This window comes from Ambystoma mexicanum, chromosome 3q (genome assembly GCF_040938575.1).
Source record: "Ambystoma mexicanum isolate Mex_15411 chromosome 3q, UKY_AmexF1_1, whole genome shotgun sequence".
In the NCBI taxonomy this organism is placed as follows: domain Eukaryota; kingdom Metazoa; phylum Chordata; class Amphibia; order Caudata; family Ambystomatidae; genus Ambystoma; species Ambystoma mexicanum.
Window position 1 is genome coordinate 773404732 of NC_090926.1, and position 19630 is coordinate 773424361.

General features: G+C 48.8%; 1 protein-coding gene across 5 annotated transcripts in view; it reads right to left on the reverse strand.

The window, feature by feature from the left end:
- The window catches only part of TMEM94 (transmembrane protein 94), a 2019771-nt gene that overhangs the window by 583930 nt on the left and 1416211 nt on the right, over positions 1-19630 (reverse strand). For all 5 annotated transcript variants that reach the window (XM_069654803.1, XM_069654805.1, XM_069654804.1 and 2 more), the window contains one exon: positions 9826-10015. In XM_069654803.1, the coding sequence (XP_069510904.1) occupies positions 9826-10015 (190 nt within the window). The remainder of the gene's footprint in view (positions 1-9825; positions 10016-19630) is intronic.

Sequence of the window (19630 nt, forward strand, 5' to 3'; positions counted from 1 at the left end):
CGATTGTTGCCGGGTTGAGCGACGAGAGCTGTGTTAGCACCCAGCCAAAGTTGTCGGGCCATCTATATTCGGTGCATACGAATTAACAAATGTCACTTTCTGACCTGCGATAATGCCGCTCACCAATAGTGCTCTGCCTTTGTTGTCTTTTGCCGTGTGTAGTAGCCGGAAGCGGAGCCGCCTGTGTATAAGGATAGCGACTCCTCTCGAGTATGTGGAGTAAGATGAAAAGTATCTGTGGCAGCCCCAGCTTTTGGCCCACTGGTGGTCCTTCCCTTGAGCAAAATGAGTCTCTTGAATCAATGCTAAGTCCACTTCATGGCGCCTTAGGTATTGCAGAATTGTTCTGGATTTAGCCGGAATGTTGCCGCCTCTTATATTCCATGTTAGAACATTGAATGGGGCGACTTAGATTTTATATCGAGCCGTGTTTCTGGTTTCATGGGTTGCGGAGGTCTGGCGGTATTTGAGCTTTCGTTGGGGTCCTTGCTTCCGGGCTGTGGGCCTCGGTGCGGCGACGGGTTCGGCAGCGGGCAGGGAGCCGGCGAGGAGCCGGACAGACGTGATCCGGTGGCGCTCAACTTTCTCCTTAACATCGAGGGGCTCGAACAGCGGGCTAACCTCAACAGGCCCGAGACGTAACTCTCCCCTGGGCGGGCAACCTCAAACTGACCCGCCGGGAGTTTCTGCATTACCCAACCCAAAACCAAAAAGGCCCATGGAGTCACCATGCCGAGGCGTTAAATCACACACCGAATGTACCGACTCAACGTAGGCAAACAGTAACTGAACAGTAGCTGTGCTGGGGGCACCTGGGGCCTCCCAAGTGGCCTTGCCCCGACTCGTACTGCTGTAAATGAACTGGTTTACTCTGCGCTGCTGTGCCGCATTTTGTGCGTAGCTTTGAAGTGCCTTTTAAGGAGGATTCCTGGGGTTCCTGTCTCTTTGAGGTCTAGGGCGAGCCTGGTTCTGATCTGGGAGACCTAGGCGATCGAGGAACAGATTTGCTTCGTCCGGGGTTTGGAACAACTGGACCTTCCCCCCGTGATGGATTCTCAAGCGTGCTGGATAGAGCATTGAATACGGCAGTTGGTTGTTACGGAGTCTCTGTTTGACACTAGCAAATGTTTTCCTTTGTAACTGTACTGCGGGGGAAAAGTCGGGATAGAGGTGGATTGTGTCCCCGTCGTAGCATAACTCGCCCTTTTCCCTGGCGAGACGGAGCAGGGCATCACGATCCCTGTAATTCAACACCCTCGCAATTATTGGCCTGGGAGGAGCGCCTGGTGCTGGTCTCGTCGCGGGAATCCTGTGGGCTCTCTCAATAACACATAGTTGGGACAAGGCCTCCCGGCCAAATAGATTGGTGCATAGAGATTCCACAAAGTCTTCCATTTTCTCCTGCGTTTGCTGCTCTCTCACTCCGACTATCCGCAGGTTGTTCCGCCTCGATCGACCCTCTAGGTTCTCACACTTGGCAGTGGTTAGTTTCATCTGTGTTTCCAGCTGAGAGACTCTGTTGGTTAGGGTTGCCGAGCTATCATCGAGATCCGACACCCTTTGCTCCATCTCGTTCATGCGTTCCGCATGGGAATCCATGCGATGTTGTAGGAGATCGACCTTGGACGCTAGGCCGTCCATTTTGTTACTCAAACTGCCGATGCCAGCTTTCAGGTCCAAAAGGATTTCTTTTATTTCAAAGGGGTTCTTCTCGATTGCTTCCTGTTGGGGGCAAACAGACGAAGAAGCTTGGTCTTCTTGGGGGGGTAGAGCCCTAGGGGTCGTGCCACTTTCGAAGTTCAGCTTCCTCTGTGATTTATCGTATTTCCCCATCACGGCTGCGGGATCGAAGCAGCTTAAATTTGGGATGCGGGAGGTCTTGCTGTGTCCTTTCACCTCTCTTGGGGACTACCTTTGGGCGAGGTTGAGCGTAAAAGGAGAATTAGCGGCAATACAGGAGAGAGGTGGTGGGGGGGGGGGTCGGTTCTCATCGTATATGGAGCCCTCCTCCGGTGGCGCAGATTCCACGAATAGTTTCGTTGCAGGACTGATGTGTGACGAGGGATGCCCGCCCATGGGCTTCTTAGAATGGGGAGCCGACAGTCATGGGGTGCCTTTGATAGATGACCGGGATGTTTAACGTTGGGTAAATCTAGCGCAGGAGGAGGAGGGGGGATAGTCTAATGCCCTTACCCCTGTGTAGTAGTACAGGGTACCTCAAAGGCTCCGAGCGTACGGGTGTGTCGACAATCCTTGACTGGCGGGGACTGTTGTGAAAGTTTAGCTGGGGGAGCGGGTTCCCACCCCTCCGGGTAGCTCCTGGGGAGAGTCGCAGTTTCTCCACCCTTCCTTACCTCCCGGCAGCCTTGGGACGCCGCCAACTGTGTTCGATTCGCACTGGGCACACACTTCCAATGCTTCTCTTGATCGGGCTCCGATAGCCGGACGGGCTCGGTGGAGGAGGCCGGGCTCAGATGTAGAGGCTGCTGGGGGGGCGCCGCCATGCGCCGACTCCTCGTGTCGCTGCTGCTCCCTCTGGTTCTTCACCGCCTTCTTCAGCAGGGGGGGGTGAGGCTACGCTCCACGGCCCACAGCTGGGAAGCCGGGTGCCGGAGCCGATGGGGGCGGACGATGAAGCAGTCTAATCCACCGACTGTTGTCTCCGCTGCACGTGGGGGAGAGAGGAAGGTCAGGCTCACCCGATGGTTCGTCACCGGCAGGGGGGGCGTTCTTCGGCCCGCTGCTGATCTTCTCCCTTTCTCTGGGCACACTCTCCGTAGACAGCGCGGGAGGTGCTCGATGTAGTTAGACTGGCCGGCCCTGGGAGTGTGGAGTCGAGTGGGCCGGCCCTGCGCAGTTCGGCGGTCGGGCCGCTTGGGCCGATTTTCGGGCAGGGAGCGCCGATTTTCCTCCGGATTTCATGAGAGTGTTGTTAAGGAGGCTAGCACTTCAGGAACAGGGGTTCCGGGGCACAGCAGAGCCAGGAACCGCAGGATCAGGCAGGATTGATGCGGGGCTACACGGGAGCTGAGACTTAAGCGGCCATCTTGGATGGCCCTCTAGAGCCCTCCAGGGTAATTGCCTTTGTACAGGGAGTCCACCCTATGCGTGAGTGTGATGCCCAGGTACCTTCTTTTGCAATTTTTAGACCTTATGCTCCCACCGCCCTTTCCTGTGCCTCTTTGTCTGCTGCCAATAATAGTATTTCGGATTTGTTCCTATTGATTTTCAGGCCTGAAATCTCCCCAAATGCCCCCAGTTCCTGCATCGTACGTGGCAGAGACTCCCCATGATCCTCCAGGGCTAGTAGCATATCGTCTGCATATGCTATTACCTTATGTTGTCTACCTGCCATCTCAATCCTTTTTATCTGGGTAGTTTCCCTAATCCTAATTAGCAACGGCTCCAGGAATATCGCATATAGGAGGGGAGATAATGGGCATCCTTGCTTTGTTCTCCTGGTAATCTCCACCCTGTCTGAGACTTCTCCGTTGATCGCTATTCTTATTGATGGGGAGATATAGTTGGCTTTGACCATTTTTATGTATTGTTCTCCAAAACCCATATGCTCTAGCGTTTTGAAAAGAATGGACCATTCCACCCAGTCAAAAGCCTTTTCGGCGTCGAGTGAGAGTAGTATGGCTGGCGTATGTGTAATGCTTACTTTTTCTATTAAGTGTATCACTCTTCTTAGGTTGTCATGGGTTTGCCTGCCTGGGATAAAGCCTGATTGATCTGGGTTTATTAGGGAGGACAATAGCGGGGAAAGCCTGGCTGCTAGGATCTTTCTGTACATTTTTGAATCTAAGTTTATCAATGCAATTGGGTGGTAAGAACCAGGGAGGGAGGGATCTTTGCCTGGTTTGTGGAACACCAGGACCTTAGCCTCATTCATGGATGGGGTTACATTTCCGCTTTCAAAGAAAGTGTTTAGTAGTTTTGTGAGGAATGGGGTGAGGATATCTGCCTATATTTTATAGAAGGGGGCCGTGAAGCCATCTGGGCCTGGTGCCTTGTTATAAGGGAGTCCGCTATTGCTTTCACCACCTCTTCCTCTGTGATTTGGGTTTCTAAAGCTATTTTCTGTTCTTCCGATATCTTTGGGATGGGGAGAGACTTCAGGAATCTGTTTTGATTGCCCTCGTCTGGGTGCTCAGTCGCATATAGTTTTTGATAGAACGACTTGAATACCTCTCCAATGTCCTTTGTGCATGTATGAGACTCGCCTTGTGCGTCTTTAATGTTTAGAAAGGTTAATGATTTTTGTTTTGCGGAGAGTTGTCTCGCTAGGAATCTGTCTGCCTTGTTTGCTTTGATAAAGTATCTCTGCTTGAGATAGAGGAGGGATGTCTCTGCCTTTTTATTGCGAAGCATTTCCAGTTGCCCTTGCGTGTGTCTCAGTGCTTTCTTAAGGCTTTTGGTAGGGTGTATTGGTAGCTCCTCTCCTATATCAGTGAGTTTTTTTTCTAGTTCTCTTTCCCACCCGTGCTTTTGTTTGTCCTTGGTGGCTATCAGAGCTATCATGTGTCCCCGGGTAACTGCTTTGAACGCTTCCCAAACCTTACCCAATGGGACCTCCCCCTGTCATTTTGCTCGAAATATTCTGCTACTTTGTCGCTGATTGCTTCTCTAGTCACCGGGTCTGAGAGCAGATCCTGTGGGAGTCTCCATCGCCAGAGCCCCCCACCCTTCCCAGCCAGAGTGGGGCATGGTCGGAGATTGAGATTGGGCCAAGTTCCATCCCTTGCACTTTGCCCAACATCCCCACCGACACCCAGAAGAAATCTATTCGCGACATCGTGTTGTGGACATGCAAATAGTATGTGTAGCCTTTGTTTTGGCCCTTCAGTTCCCTCCATGCATCACACAATGCCATTTGGTCCATTCTTTGCTTGAGATGCCTGGATGGGGCCCCATGGTTCTGTGATCCCCCCGCGTTCCTATTTAGTTGCGGCTGCCATGCCATGTTGAGGTCGCCCCCCAGTATTATCTCTCCCTTCGCAAACCCCTCCAATTTCTCCATCGTATCCCGCATGAATCCGTCTTGGCCCGTGTTTGGCGCGTATATTGATGCCAGAGTGAGCCTAGAGCCTTCTAACAATACATTGGCGAACAAACCCTCCCCTCCCTGTCTGTCTGCTTATCAATTAGTGTTGTGTCCCTTCCCCCCAGTGTGGCTATTAGAACCCCCGCTCTCTTTTCTGTAGCGTTCAATTGTGCCAGTACATTGTACCCTCTGAGATAGACCTTCCTTCGGTCTTGTGCTCTTATATGTGGTTCCTGGAGTAGTAGGGTGTCTGCCTTCTCCCTTTTAAGCATATTCTCTATTTTCTTCCTCTTCACTGGGGAGTTCAGGCCCCTAACGTTTAACGTTAATATTCTGATTTTCCCCATTGCAGTTGACCGTGATCAGGAGCCCTCCCGCCCCCACGCCCCAACTTCTCAACTCCCCCCCATTATAAACGAACAACCAACTTTGATCCTGAGGAGGGCCCGGGTACCTATGGATGCTAGGGCGTTGCGCCTATCGCTCCCTGCCCTCTGTGGACTCGGGTTAAACTTTGCGGGGAGTCCTAAAACCTGCATATTCCTCAGACTTTCTGCGTGTTCGTACCTGATCCCTAGCCGGGCCGCTGGGAATTTCTTGTTCCGAGTTCCTTCGTAGAGTGCCTCTGCAAGTTCCGTAGTCTGGGGGGTGCCCCCTGTCATCGTCCTGTATGGGTGTTCCTCTACTCCACTGCTGCTGGTTTGGAGTTCCCCCACCATTTGATTTCTTTTTCTGCCGAACCACCTCCGAACCTCTCGGCCTTTTTTGCAGTTCCCTTTTTGCTTTGATGCCCCCGTCACCTTCCTCCTCTGCTTGTATGTCCAATATATGGAGCCCTTCTTCCCAAGTTGTCACTCTCCTTTGTTTCCCTTCCCACTCGAATAGCAGGCCAAAAGGGAATGTCCATTTGTACCTTATTTCTTTTGCTATCAGCTCTTTTATTAGTGGTGCCATTTCCCTCCTCTTTAGTAACGTCACAGATGCCAAGTCCTGGTAAAGCTGTATGTCTGCCCCATTCATCCTTATATGGTCTGCCAGCCTCGCCCTCCTCAGTATATGTTCTTTCTGTGGGTACGATGTGAGGGCTGCCAGTACGTCCCTAGGTCTTTCCCCAGGGGCGCCCGTTCTTTTCGGGCCCACTCTGTGTATTCTGTCGATCCCTATGATGTCCGCTTCCTGTGCTTCATTTAGGTCCCTGTACACTTCCTGTACCGCTTTCTTAAGATATTTGTCCAGCAGGGTCTCAGGCATGTTTTTAATGCGGATGTTAGATCTGCGGGACCTATTTACTAGGTCCTCACATTGGATTTCTAAGTTGTGGGTTAATCGCACTAGGTGTTCTTGGGTTTCGCTATTTTGTTGTGTCTCTTCGTCCACGTTTTGCACAATTTTCTCCAGAGTGTCCGTCCTTTCTTCCAGTTTGGCTACATCTTGCCTTAGGTCGTGAACTGCCCGTTTCATGTCGTTCCTCATCGTGGCGAATTGGTCTTGAACCGTCGACATAAGTTTGATTTGCAGCTCTACGAACCAGGCGTGCATGTCGTCCCTTGACGAGGGTTGGTTACTTACGTTGGGGGGGATGGAGTCCAATGGTGGTTCATCCTGCAACCTTCCACTGGTGGTTATAGGGGTATCGGACCCCCACATTTGGAGTATGCTTGAATCTTGTCTAGCCGACTGCTGGTTTGGTTGCGTCACACCCCTTTCCCCTTTGCCTTGGACATTGCCCTTGCAGTGTGAAGTACTCACTGGGTTTATTTGTTCCTTGGCTGCTACTTTGTGTCTTGGGCGCTACTGCGTAGCCGTTCTTGATTTGGCGGGGTGAGCTTGGTTGATAGTGTGCCCCGAGTTATATTGCCTCCTCTCTTTTAGTGTGCCCCGAGTTATATTGCCTCCTCTCTTTTAGTGTGCCCCGAGTTATATTGCCTCCTCTCTTCAGAGGCGCTTATTCACCCTTCAGTCTCCGGGTACCTCTTGCCTAGTTGCCCCCAGTGCTGTTAGAGGGGCTGGGGGTAGAGTCCTTGACTCTTTGCCTGTCTCTTCCCGTTAACTCTGTCCAAAGTACAAAGATAGAAGTGTATGGGGATTTGCCCCCTGGATGCAGAGTGGCTTGGTTGGCCTTGTGGGGGAGCCTCTGTGTAGGTGGGGTAGGGGGGGCCCTCTCACCTGTAGTGCAGTCCGGCCCATCACTCAGACTCCTCGGGTCCTTGGGCCGTACGCTTCCTTCGTTCTATTCCTCTCATGCTAAAGCCCAGCCACAGCTCCGGAGTTCTTGCGGGAGCTCCTCTTGCCAGACGTAGTGTTCCCAGGAGACGTTGCGGTGTCGGGTCGCCGGGGGGCGGCCCCCGGATCCTGCGCTCCCGTCGTTGTTCCGTTCCCTGGCGCATAGTGTGCTTTGCTAGGAGGGGGGAGTGGTGGATCCGATGTGGTGCACCCGCGGCCCCCCGTGCCTCGCTCTGGGCGTATCCCTTGCCGGTGGGTCCCCTCCGCCTGGTGTGTATGTGTCGCTGTGCCTGTATACCCCGGCTTGTCGTCCGCAGACAGGTCCCTGTCCCGGCCTCTCCTTTCAACGGTCGCTCAGGGTACGCTGCGTCCTCGGTGGGGGAGGGGTGGCACTCCGATGCAGCGATGCCTCTGCTCGCGCTCTCCCCCGCGGCGATTCTCATTCCCATAGCAGCGGTGAGTCCCGGGGAGGGTCGGCAGCCGTTGGGGGGTGCTATTTACCCTCGGATCTGGTGCTAAGTGAGGTGCTTCGGTGCGGCCCGTCAGGAGCGAGACTCAAGCACGTCTCTCTGCCCCGGCAGCCATCTTGGATCTCCCCGATTGTTTATTTTTACGGTGTGGTGAAGTCCGTGCGGTTTGCTGTGAGAGAGGTGGTTGTGTGGGTTTTGTGTGAATTAGGTATGCAGAAATTTGAGGTTTTGGTTAGTGGGTTGTATGTCTCATAATCCTTCTAGTTTTGTTTATGTATCAGGTTGTCAGACTAGGTCGGAATATTCTTTCTCTTGGTTTACTGTCTGTCTAGTTTCTGTGGCGATACCGTTGCTGGTTTCTAGCAAATATATTGGGCTTAGTACTCCCGGTTGGGCGACCATTATCCACTAGTTCGATAGTGCTGTTATATTATCATTCACCAGCTCCTTTCTATCCATTTACTGTTGTTAGTCCATTGGGTAGGTATATTCTTCTCTTCCCTTTCCTGGCAGTATAGTTTCAGGGGCAGTGGTGAGGCTGGCTTCCAGCTAGGTTATTGACCTCAGTACACACAGGAGGGCGAGCATTATTCCTGCTTAGGTAGAGGTGTTATATTATCATTCCCCGCCTCTTCCTATCTATTTACTGTCAGTGGTTGATTGTTTTAAAAGTGCTCAAAGGATAATTTGCACCAGGAAAGGGCACTCAACCAATCGGGCAGTTGGAGAAGCGGGAGAGAACATGCAGCGTACCGCTGGTGTTTTTCAGCTACCCAAGGCTATTTCCTGGGTTCCGCCATCTTGATTGTGGGGTGGCAACGGAGAGCCTCTCACACACCAACGTCTTCCCCCACCCTTCCAAGACATCCAAAACCCTTCCAGCAGTCCTCCTCCTTCCCCACTAACCTGATGGACCAGTGCTTTGTGCTTCGGACCTGGCGCTCCTTGCTGCCTACTGCAAATGAAATATAAAAGGGACTATGGCCCTCATTATGAGGTTGCCGGTAGGCCGCCAGCAGCTCGGTTTACTGTTTTCACTGCCCGATAGCCCATTAATACCCAGATATTACGGGCGATGGCGGAACAGTAATTTCCCATTCCTGTGGAGTCCAATTGGACTCCATGGGAATGAGAACACTAAAGCACCAGCACAGTCAGTAACGGTGCCTGTGCTTCAGTGATTGATCTGACCGTAGGGGCCAGAAACTACCGGTAGTTCAAAGCCCCCAACGGCAGCCTCGGAGTGAGCCGGTCCGGAAAAAGGTGCCGGTAACGTTGTTCACTGATAATGAGGGCATATGTCCCTTTTCTATTTGCTATGGCGGCGGTTATCTATTTTTTATAACATGAATTTAGATTTGCGCGGAGACAGTCTACAGTTTAAAAAAAAAATAGTTGCCCCGGCCTAACCCCGTTGTGCGGATAGCAATCACCCCCGCTTAGGACGGCCATACAGGGCTGGTAATGGCTACAGTATTAGTGCCCTGTACCCAGAGCACCCCATACCAATGTCTATATCGTGGTAGGGCAAGTTTAGTGTGATACTTACCTGAGGATTTTCATTGCTAAGAGCTTGTCTAAGGCCTAAATAAAAAATTGTATTTATATAAATTCTGCCCAACTTGTGTGCTCTGTGTGTCCTTAACTGAACCCTTCTATACTTGTATACTCTATTAGGTCTAAACCTTGCTGCTCATTCACAGTACCCAGTTAGATTTTGGCTAGATACAAGTGTCTTTCCCCGTTCACCATAATAGGATGGCCTCTCAGAATGTGCCCACAGGGCTGATTCTGAATCTGGTACTGCTGCACACACTGACACATACACACTCACACATTGCTGCAGAGCAAAGAGTGGCTCAGACACTGAAATACACACCAAGACAATAACAGAGTATGAGCTCCATCCAATATTGCTGCACTTGACAGGAGATGCAGACTGGCCTACCCCTGATACCGCAAACAAACACCAAGGTTAGACATAAAAAGGTGTGATGGTTAGAAGTTGATAGTCTATGGTGCTGAGGAAAGGAAGGCAAGAATGGAGATGGGTCTTTAAAGGTTTCTTCAATGTCAAAACTGTACCTGCTCAATAAGGCGGATAATGCTGATGCCCTCCTCCTGTCGGAAGCGCAGAGAGCATGGGAGAGTATTTAACAGGCCGGAAAGCTGGAGAGGTGTCAGGTCTTCAGAAGGCTGTGGCATGTGACTGCTTGTAGCATAACCAAATGTTTCCCAAGAGCAGCGGGATGGGTACATGGGATCCAGAGCAATGCTGCAACAAACAACAACAAAAAAAGAGGCGATCAAGCAGGACTCGCGAAATGCAACAGACAACCCTTTGCAAATTTCACACAAATCAGAGTTGTATTGTTAACTTAGGACCCATTGGTCATAACACCCAAGGTGTGTCCCATCAATAACTGATAGAACTGAAGTCTTACTACAAGAGGTAAAAGGTCATGCCCTCAACTCCTCCTCTAGCACCCAGTTATTTCTCGCCTCTGTTCTCCCATTGATTTAGTTCCTTTTTCTTCAGACAAACAAGAGAGAGGAGCCTGAAGATACAAAGAAGAGTGGATGGGAGTTGGAAAAAACATCCAACAAATAGTCGTTACAGAAGTGGGAAATGTGTGCACTAATTGTAGCACTCTCTTGCAGCATTTGAACTGTTACTGCAGGATTGCAGGAGACAACAAGGGCCACTGCAGGCGACATCTAACCTAAGCGCTACACTATATCAATGTGTTCTTATTTATGTTACTGTGCTTGCATTACTGCTACAGTGATTTAGTACGCGTGTGTAGTGTCAGAGGTACGAGGTACGGACGTGTATGAAAGTATCAGAATGCTGGGAGCGTGCGCAGTGGTGAAGCCCTTACCCTAACACCCCATTCCCATCCATAACCTCTCCCTAACACCCTTTCTGGTTTCCCTACGTCCCCCATCCTATCCAACCAACGTTACCCTATCCCTCCTTCCCTGATGGGGAAGCAGAGCCCTGCGTAAGCACCGACTTGCAGGTCCCAAAACCGCAGTTTGGGTGGTTGGTTTTTGCCATTCCGGCGCCTCAGAGCTGTGGATCCTGTCAACGTTGGCCATTCACAGACCAGGATTGGACTTTGGAAATGGACTTTAGGCCATGGACACCAAACTTATTGGAAGCATAAATTGAGGAAGTCTCTTTGATGCACAAGATGATCCAACAAGTCTTGAATTTAAGTATGCAGGGCACGTAAGCACATAAAATAACACGAGTCATTACTGTATAGGCACTGAAGACCCTCTAAGTCCAGAGAGTGGAGCGTCCTTTCGCTTTCCAGGGTGGGTGTGGGGAAGAAAACAGAGGCGCACAGTTCTAGACTAACATGGATCTTGATCGTATCTGTTAGGAAAGATTTTCTTTTGCTGCTTTCCTCCCAGAAACTTCTATGGCACACCCTTTTGCTTTACTTTGCTTGTCTTTTTGCTCATTCTTATTGGAAAACTGCTCAGTCCATAAGACTATCAGTACTGAAAGACTAAGGGCCTGATTCATGGAAGTGTTTTATAATGGCGCAATCCCATAGGAAAACGTTGCATGAATCAGGACCCAAGTCTCTTAGTGAATTTCTTGTCTTGTTACAATTGCGCACATCACCCTAAAGTGAAGTGCAGTTAGAATACTTTGGGCATCAGTCTGAGTTTGGTTAGGTTTGACAGTAATTTTGCTGAATTACTGCCAAAATCAGTTGCCATTAGCGCCACTTGGTCCCGTGGGTACCACAGAGTTACAAATGGTGGAACAGCGCTCTTAGTCCCCGTTTTCAGAGTCCTTAGGACACCATAGGGTTTTTGGTGGAATTACCGCAAGCAGTAATTCTGCCACGGTAAATTATGCCAATTTTGGATTTACCTCCATCATGATGCGAGAGGTAAATTCTCCACTTCAAAGTCCCTATAGGACACCTTTAGGGTACATCAGGCTATACTACAATAATCACTCTAAGGCTGCCACCTCCCAGTGAGCCACAGCACCAACTGTGTGAGGAGACGCACATAATGAAACAAAGTGCCTTGGGGCACCACACTTTTGAGGATCTTAGTGCCTCTTAGGGGCACATGCCTTATTCATATCCCTCAGTGAAGTCAAGTTAACAAAGAAAGAGGAGAAAAATCACATATGCTCTGGGCCTCGTCTAAAAAGCATGGGATGGAACTTTTAATCAAGTACAAAGGAGACATTTCTTAATGGTAATGTTCTTTCCATGGATTCTTCTCCTGCAGATTCCTCATCAGATAGATATCCCTTCCAGCGTCAGCTGCTCGGAAAATCTTTCGACAGGAGACGTAGTGCTTCTCGACTCGGCCGTCAATTCATCATGTCTCGATGCGCCGGTCGACTCCGGACATGAAGTCTGTGGCCCTGGGGTTGGTGTACTGCAGGAGGATCACATGGGGGAAGGGGGGCAGGGGGGGGAAGGCCATGAAAACTCAAATGTACCCCTTTTTAGTTTTCTGTCTAACCCCACCGGTTTCATGGCTTTTTGCCAAACAAAAGAAGTGGAAAAACCTAGCTTCGATAGGACAAACTACATGTCCCATAATCTAGTGGGACTGATACAAAGAAAAGGACTGAAGATGCATGCAGATGTAGCAATCAGGCAATTAAGCGGTTACCAGTCATTTGGTCGAAAACCAAATGATCGAACGCCATTTGGTCGAATGCCAAATGGTCAAAAAATGTTTTTTTTTTATGTATGGGGGGGGTTGCCCCCCAAACCTCCTTTTTTCTTTATAATTTTTTTTTTTTACCAACCGCAACGAAAAAAATATATATAAATAAATAAATTAAGAAATTCAACCTTTTTTTTCCGACCAATTGGTATTCGACCAAATGGTCATTCGATCTTTTATTTTCGACCAAATGAATGGACAGCAATTAAGCCTAATAGCCATTTTAGAATTCTGGCATTTGAGGCTGATGGCTCACACCTGAAGCCCATTGTCAAACCTGCGGGGCATAAAAGGCTGCAGCAGGAGAAGAGAGGAGGAAGGAGCTGAACCATGGGTTGGAAGGCTGGCAGTAGTAGTAGTAGTAGTAATAGTAGTAGAAGAGAAGCACAAGGCTGGCAATTCACAAGGAAGTGGGAGCACAAAAGGGACGACGGAACGTGGAGGCAGCAGATTTCACCTGCAAGTTCTGAGAAGGTTGTGTGTTGTCAAAACCTGTATTGCAGAATCTGCGCAGAGGAAGACGTGCTAGACAAACAAGTTACGTACCTGTGGTAACATTCTTTCGATTGGATGTTCCTCCCATGTATTCCTCATCTTTTGATAACTCCATATCCAGCTTTAGCTGCTTATTTTTTTACAGCCTGTTGACTCGATGTCCACCGAGGGCCTCCGTCTTGATGTTGACGTCATCAATGGTATAGAGCGTGCGCAACGACCGTTGGTTTCAGCTCAGTTTTTTACATGTATTGGTTTATCCTCCACCCGAAAGCTACTTACCCCGAAAGAACGTAAACTGCAATAACAAGGAAATTCTACTGCGAGGCAGGTTGGGAGGGGCGATACGCGGGAGGAACATGCAATCGAAAGAAAGTTACCATGGGTAAGTAACTTGTTCTTCAAATGGATTGAGTCCTCCCACATATTCCTCATCGTATAATAGAGTCCCAGAGTAGCGCTGTATTTCTGAAGGAGGGAGTCAGAATTTTCAATCTTTAAAAAGAAATTAGGAATTCTTTATTGGTCTGTGTGTATAGAATGTAACACTGCCTCCCCAAAAACAACTTTCAGGCCAGGGGAAGCATCCAGACTATAATGCTTGCTGAATGTGTGGACCATGAAGCTACCGCACAAATATACTGAATTGGAACTCCCCTCTGTAAAGCAGAGGAAGTAGCCATGTCCCTGGTCGAATGAGCTCTGAGACCCCCAGGAAAATCTTTTGCAGCTAATCTGTAGCATTCAGAGATACCTAAGATGATCCACCTAGATACGGTTTGTTTTGTGCCCGCCATACCCAACCTACGGCCTGTGTAACCAACAAAAAGTTGATCATCCTGTCTTAATTTAGACATCCTGGAAATGTAGAAGCTAAGTGTACGTCAAGCCAGTCTAATCTCTCCTCTTCCTTCCCAGAATGAGGTGGACGATAAAAAGAAGGTAGTATAATCTTCTCACTTAAATGAAAGTCAGACACAATTTTTGGCGAAAATGTTGGTTTAGCTTCTATTCTTAAAGAGAATTGTGTAAGGGGGCTTGCAAGATAAGGCCTGAAGTTCACTAACCGTACGGGCTGATGTAAGAGCCACCAAAAGGATGGTCTTCAGAGTTAACAATCTTAAAGGACAGGAATGAATAGGCTCGAATGGGGCACACATTAGAAATGTCAAATTTAGGTTGAGCTCCCGAACCGGGACTTGAAAAGGGACCAGAAGAAATACATTTGTCAATCCTTTTAGAAATTGTATAACCATTGATAATTTGAAGAAAGATACCTCTTCAGAGGAGCGCTTAAAAATAGATAGCGCTGCCAGATACTCTTTAATTGTGCCAACCTGGAGCCCCAGATTAGCCAGGTGTAACAAGAACGACAACACCATAGGTGTTCTGCATATTAAAGGGTCCACATTCTTATCCCTGCACCAGCTGTAGAACTTGTTCCAACGGCAGCGGTATAAGGATTTTGTTGCTGGCCTTCTGTCCGAAAACAAAATCTCCATTACGTCATCTGTGAGGTCCCAGTCTTTATATCTCAACCTCTCAGAAACCATGCATGAAGGTTGAGTCTTGACCTCTGGATGGAGAACCCGACCCTCCTCTCCCTAGAGGAGGTGCTCTCTTTGTGGAAGACATATTGGAAGGCAGATGGACATGTTCAGAAGGTCCGGGTAACACGTCCTCCTGGCCCAATCCGGAGCAATTACGATCATGGGTTTCCCAAACTTTCTCAACCTCCTGATCACTTGAGGAATGACGAGGACAGGAGGAAACATGTACAGGAGTGGAAACCCCCAGTCCAGTGCGGGCTCCTTGTCGGGGAAATTTGTGTTTGCACTTCCGGTTGACACTGGTCGCAAACAGATCCACTTGATGTTTTCCTCAAAGTTTGAAGATCTCTTGAAGGAATTCCTGATGCTAGTTCCCACTCATAGGGGTCTGTGTTCTCCTCTCCGGCTAGGTGAACTGCTGATCAGGAGATTCTTGAATCGCCCAGAACCAGAGCTGCATTGCCTCTCTGCACAGTGGTAGTGACCCTACACCTCCTCTCCTATTGAGGTACTACATGGCAAACCATGTTGTCTATCATTATCATGACATTCGTACCCCGTACAGAGGGCAGTAAGGACTTCAGCGCTAGTCTGATTACCCTCAGCTCCAAAAGGTTGATGTGTAGTTTGGACTCCGATGGAGACCAATGACCGCCGATTGTCAGATCGTTGTCTCCCTACCCAGTGAGTGAGGCGCCTTGAAGCTTTAATGACACCAGCCAGTCCTGAAGATGGAGGGCCTGATGGATCTGAGAAACGGTAACCATCTTGAACTTGTCCTTCCTGAGGAACTTTTTCAAGTCCCTTAAGTCCAAGATGGGTCTCAATCCTCTGTCCTTCTATGGGATTAGAAAGTAAGGGGAGTAGCAATCCTTGTTCCTCTCCGCTACAGGTACCGGTTCTTTAGCACCTTTCTCCAGCAGGATCAAAATTTCCTGCATAAGGAGCAAATCTGGAACTTTGAAAGAACTGTTCCACAGTGGATGATCCTGAGGACTTTTAAAAAAGGGAAGGCAGTAACCCTGGGCAACTGTTTCCAATGCCAATGCATCTGAAGTAATACTGTGCCAATCTTTTAGATGCTGTGAGGGTCTGCCCCCACCAGCGTTTTGTGGACTAAGGCCTCAGAGAGGTTTTGAGGCAGCTGATGCAGCAGCTGATGATAAAGTAGCCGCTGCCTGGGTGGTTTTAGCACCTATTCCCCCGTCCACCACAGGAGAATTTTCTCTGATTCAGCAGTCCACTCCCTCTTCCAAATAAGGAGTAACAGTGAAAGGACCTACCCATCCAAGATGTACCAGTGGGGCGAGTTTGTGGCTGTGATTGCAGCGCCAAGGGATTTGGCTGTTGCTTTGGATGTCTGCAGCTTCTCCAGGCTCTCGTCAGCCTTGCAGCCAAATAAATGTGACCTGTCAAAGAGCACGTTAAGAAGTCTAGATTGCACATCTGGAGCGAAACCAGACTCTCAAATAGGGAAATCTGTGCATTACAGTGCCCAATAACGCCATAGTCGAGACCAGTCTGGAGGGGTTTGCACATTGCATCTTTCCCATCCTTGACAATGTTGAGGAAACCGTCTCTTTCTTTCCCTTTGGGGATATGTTCAGCCGCTATCGCTATGTATTCCCATAGGGTGAAAGTGAATTTAGCCAGCGCACATGTGGCATTTGCTGACTTAAGGGCCATACTCCCTGCAGAGAAAACCTTTTTAGCCAAATTGTCATAGCATTTGTCATCTTTGTCTGGGGGAATTGTTGGGTATGCATTTTGCTTGGATGTGGAGGCCTCAACCACCAAATGTTCTGGATTAAGGTGTTTTGGTAGATAACAGGGGGTCACTGCTCGACGCTTTGTACTTGTCATTTTTTGTTCACTGCTGGAATTCATTCTGGCATTTCCCAATTGGCATTAACTCGCCTTTGTAGGGCTACATGAAAAGGAGGAATAGGGTCCTCCTGGGGTCCTTTATCTAAAATATCTGTGAGGCTGTCCTGCTCAAATAGTGGTGCAGGTCTACTCCATCCCAGATATTCTATGACCCTAGATATCAGTTGCCTGTACGATCCATCAGTATGGTCTAAGGGATCTGGTCTTCCAAACTCTATTTCGGGGGAAGTGTCTAACCCACTTGCAGTTTTCAGGGTTTCATGAAGATTTTTTTCTATTCGAGTCCTCTGAAATTAAGGGATCTGGAACATCTTGTGTCCCATACTGTAAGCTAAAAGGACAGGATTCATCCGAAGATGCCTCATCATCCTCATAAATGGAGGAAAGTGACTTAAAAGAGTCTTTCCTGGGCAGTGGGGTGAAGGTTTTCTCGACATCCTTCGTGGGTTTTATTTGCGTCGACAATGGCGTCGAAGTCTTCAATGCTGTCAATGTCAAGGGCTTCAACGGTTGAGCCATCGAGGATTTTATTAGACAATGATGTTGAGTCTTTCGGCATCAATGACGTCGAAGACTTTATTTTCGACAGAGACTTTTCTCTACTCGAAGGAACCTCCGAGGGCTCCTGAGGAGTTTTCTCCTGGACACCCGGGCTTGAGAGCACACAGGTTTTGTCCTTTGCCTTCTTTCTGTCATGCTTGTCGACATGGGCATGGCTCTTGCTTTTCTATGAATGTCTTGAGGATTATAACGTGTGGTGAGAACCACTGCGGGATTGGGACCTTTTAGCTTTCTTTAGACGTGGAGAGTCGCCTCTTGACTCAGAGGAACGCTTTTTTGACAGAGTTGTCGAAGGGGATTCATGTAACCTACTTGCAGCTAACTTCCCTCTAAGCTCTTTCAGGGCTTCACTGTCATTGATAGGCAAGACCCACACCCTGATGTTAAATGAGAGGATCCAAAACACCACAGACACACCCGATGGGGGTCCGTAAGGGACATTTTCACTGCACAGTTGTGAAATTTTTAGAACCCCGATCTCGGAGTCAAGGATGCCGATGACAATGCCATTTTTAATAAATTCAAAAGGTTTCTTGTCAAGGAACCGAAGCACGCCGATGTACTGAAGCAATAGCTCTCATGAAAAATACAGAACTGAAGCCAACGGTCGCTGCACGTGCTTTATACCATTGATGACATCGAGACAGAAGCTCTCGTGGGACATCGAGTCGACCGGCATCAAAGAGCGGCGCCCCTTGCTGGAAAAAACTTCCAAAGAACCTAAAGCTGGACATGGAGATATCATAAAATGAGGAATACGTGGGAGAACACAATACATTCGAAGTTAAGTTTTCCCCATGTGAGCTGAGTTACTGCGATTGCAGAGCCGTGATCGTGCGGGAACCCAAGGACAGAGGCAGAAAGCAAGCTGAGGGTTTTGTGAGCGAAGGAGACTCCCAATTAAGGAGGCCGGAGCAGAGGCACCCATGCTGGAGAGGGGCGGGCGTCCCAAGTGGGCCCAAAGAAGTAGCAGAGGTCGAGTAACGCGGGAGAGCAAAGCAGCCCGCAACTGTAGTGTCCCTTAGGCCGGCGATTGAAGCTAGGCACTCAGAAGCACTTAATAAGCCTTGCCGGTAACTGTAACCAGCTCCAAAGCAACTCGCGTAGAGTTCAAAGAAATTAGAAGTTGTTTGTCACATTTAAATACACTGTTAACAATGAAAATGTAACAGGCGTGCATATTCTGAAAAACTGAGTGTTTGCGTGGAACGTAAGGACCATTCTATTCGTTGTTAAACACTTTTCATATCACCATAGTGGTCGCGTGGCTTTAATTGTGGAAAAGAAACGCTGTTTGAATCCATTCCGAAAACCCAGAGATACTGCGCCTCATTACAAGTCCGGTGGCAGCCTTGCCGGTAAAACCAGCAGGCTGCCGCCGGACTTGCAAGATTTTCCAGCGCCTGGCTTTCCAGATTTACCGGGGCATTAAAGCATCGGCGGTCCGGGATGTCAGGCGCCAGAAAAGGTAAATCCCCATTCCCATTGAGTTCGATAGGACTCAATGGGAATGGGGAGCATGGAAGCACCTGCACTGTGTACATCAGTACCGGTGCTTCCATGTAAGTCTGCAATCAGGTGCCCCCCACCCACCACGTCAGGCCTCGTGGGCAGGACAGCAGCCACTTGCAGACTCGGAGTGTGCTGGTCTGGTAACAACGGTGTCGGTAAACTTACCGCCACCGTTGTTACCGGACAGGCACACTCAATGAGGCCCACTGTCTTACAAGAGGTACTAGTGAAACAGGCATAAAGGAAGGTCGCTCGGACCAATTATGTTTCCTGAATTAAGTCAGAAGTTGCCTCTTTAACCTTACACAGTAATACAATTACATTCACGTCTTTAAGTTTCAAAATAGATCTTAAGAGTGGTTGCATGTGCCTAATTATGGTTTAACTTTGAAGACTAAACACCTGTAACATCCTCAAATGACATTCTTTATTTTATGAAGTGGGTATACCCAAGCCAGGCGATTCCTTTTTCCAGTGAAGCAGGTACTGTTTAAACCCCAACACATAAAATTTGAATTTCTCAGCAGTCCAGCGGCCTTAGGTCTAAGTGAGGCATTGTTACCTGAAGCTGGAAGAGTGGCACTAGGGCTTCTGGGTAATTACTGGGACCGAAGGGCTGTGAACAACTCTGGGGAAGGGGAACTGGGTGCTTGGAAGAAACATTGGGGAAATATGTAATGCTGAAGATTGCTGAAGCTGAGAGGAAGTCCGTCTTGTGGGCAGAGGCAGGTTACCTGTTGTGGAAGTCAGACAGACAGAAAAGACAGAGAGGCAGAGAGGCTGCCCTCTTTTTTGGAAGTCACTGAAGGGAAGAGTGCCTTGCCTACCTTTAGAGGTCGAAGTGTTTTATCATTCCAAGCCTAATCATTCTGAAATATAAAACTGTCAGTGAATGTTACATTGAAGTAGTTTGGAGTACTGGCACACTGTGGGACAAAGGTGACTGTTCTAGCAGTAAGAAATATAGATGGGTGGTTGTTAAGAGGGAAGCAGCAACCAAAAGAGAAGAATCCTGACAATTATACCAAATGCACTGCAGAGGTCCTAACTAATTGTAAAGTTGTAAATTAAGAAATTCTATTCTTTGAACTGTGACAACCAATATTGAAAAGAAGATATCCAGGATTACCATTGGTGCTGTTTTCTTGGCTGGCATTGGAAGGGCATCT